The sequence below is a fragment of the Ipomoea nil genome, unplaced genomic scaffold (assembly GCF_001879475.1).
Source record: "Ipomoea nil cultivar Tokyo-kokei standard unplaced genomic scaffold, Asagao_1.1 scaffold2720, whole genome shotgun sequence".
NCBI classification, from domain to species: domain Eukaryota; kingdom Viridiplantae; phylum Streptophyta; class Magnoliopsida; order Solanales; family Convolvulaceae; genus Ipomoea; species Ipomoea nil.
In genome coordinates, this window is record NW_017619148.1 from 1,381 (window position 1) to 2,901 (window position 1,521).

The 1,521-nt window shown below is 68.4% G+C and overlaps 1 protein-coding gene across 1 annotated transcript; it reads right to left on the bottom strand.

Moving 5' to 3' along the window:
- Window positions 1-917: 917 nt before the first annotated feature.
- On the bottom strand, window positions 918-1,503 carry LOC109156472 (octapeptide-repeat protein T2-like; the record flags this gene model as incomplete). The annotated part of the gene is made up of 1 exon (XM_019304329.1): window positions 918-1,503. A coding segment is annotated over exon 1 (586 nt), but the record flags the coding sequence as incomplete, so codon positions are not given.
- Window positions 1,504-1,521: the final 18 nt, after the last annotated feature.

Here is a 1,521-nt window from a genome sequence, read left to right on the forward strand (position 1 = left end):
TCGGGTTCCCCCCGGTTCCCGGGGCGTCCCTGTGTGCCCGCGTCCGTGGGGGGTCGGTGGGGGTCGGGGCCCCGCCCCCTCCCCCGGCCGGCCCCCCGCCCGGCCGCGGGTCGCCGGCGGGCGGGCCGCTGCCCGCCGGCGCCCCGCTGCCCGGCCCGTCGTCCGGCGGGCCGCCGGCGGGTGGCCCCCCCCCCCCGGCTCCCCGCTGGCCCTTCCCCCCTCGGGCTCCCGGCTTCCCCGTTTGCTGTTCCCCGTTCCCCGTGGTGTCCCCCCGGCCTCCGTTTCTCGTGCCTCTGTCTCGTTTGCTGTTTCGGGTCCCGTTCGTCGGTTTCTGCGTCTCTTCTCTTGCCTGCTCGTTGCCTTGGTCTCCCGTTGCCCTCGGTGGCCGCCGTCTGCCCCCCTTCGGCCTCTTCTTCGTCTGTGCTGGCTCCCGCCTCGGTTTTGTTCTCCGTTTTCTCCCCCTTCCTCCTGTGTCCTGTGGGTTGCCTGTGCTTGCTCTGTGTTCTGTGTGTGTTCCCCCCCTTCGGTTGCGCTCGGCTTGGTTCTCCTGCGCTGCGGTTCCGCCGCTGGCTGCGGTCCGCTTGCTCCTCTTGGGCTGCGGTCCCCCGTTTGGTTGCGCTCCCCCGTTTCTCTCCGCGCTGCGGTTCGTCCTTTTTCCTGGCTGCGGTCCGCTGCCCTTCTCTTGGGCTGCGGTCCCCTGTTTGGTTGCGCTCCCCCCTCTGCTGCGCTGCGGTTCCTCGGTCGGTTGCGCTCGCCCCCTCCGTGTTGCGCTCCGGGGCCGGGTGCTGCGGGGCCGTGTCCGCGCTCTCTGCGCTGCCCCTCCTGTCTGGGCCTGCGCTTGGTCCTGTGGCGCCCCCCCGTGTGTTCTGTGTTGTGCTCTGGCCGCGTTGTGCTTCCGCGTGTCTTGGGGGCTGTGCCTCTGGGCTTTCTCTTGGGGCTTGTTCCTGTTGGGTTCTGCTCCTTGTTTCTGCTTTGCCTTCTCTGCCTTCTCTGTTGTGCCCTGCCTCTGCTCGTTCTCCCTGTTGCTTGTGTCTGGCCTTCTCTGTCGCGTCCTTCCCGGTTTTCCCGCTCGCGTTCGTCGGCTCTCTCTTCCTGCTCCCCTGGTTTTCGTCTCTCTCTCTCTCTCTCTCTCTGTCTTGTCTTTCCCCGCGTTGGCGTGGGTTCCCCGCCTCTCTCGCTGCCCCGCTCTCTTTGGCTTTCCGGCCCCGCGGCCTCGCGCCCTGGCGCGCGCTCGCCCTGGCGCGTCGCCGTCGCGTCGTTTCCCTTTCGGCCTGCGTGCCCTCTTCTGCCTTGTGTTTCCCTGGCTCTTCGTTCGCCCGCCTGTGCCCCTGGGTTCTCTCGCCCCGGTGTGGCCTCGCCCCCCGTCCCCTTCTGCTCTCCTTTGGGCTGTCCTGCGCTCTTCCCTTCTCTTCTCTCACGCTTTCCCCATGTCCTTCCCCTACTGGGTGTTCCCGTTCCGTTTCTGCTGCCTCCTTGTTCCCTCTTGGCTTCGCCTTGCTTCATTGTGTTTCCCGTGCCCGG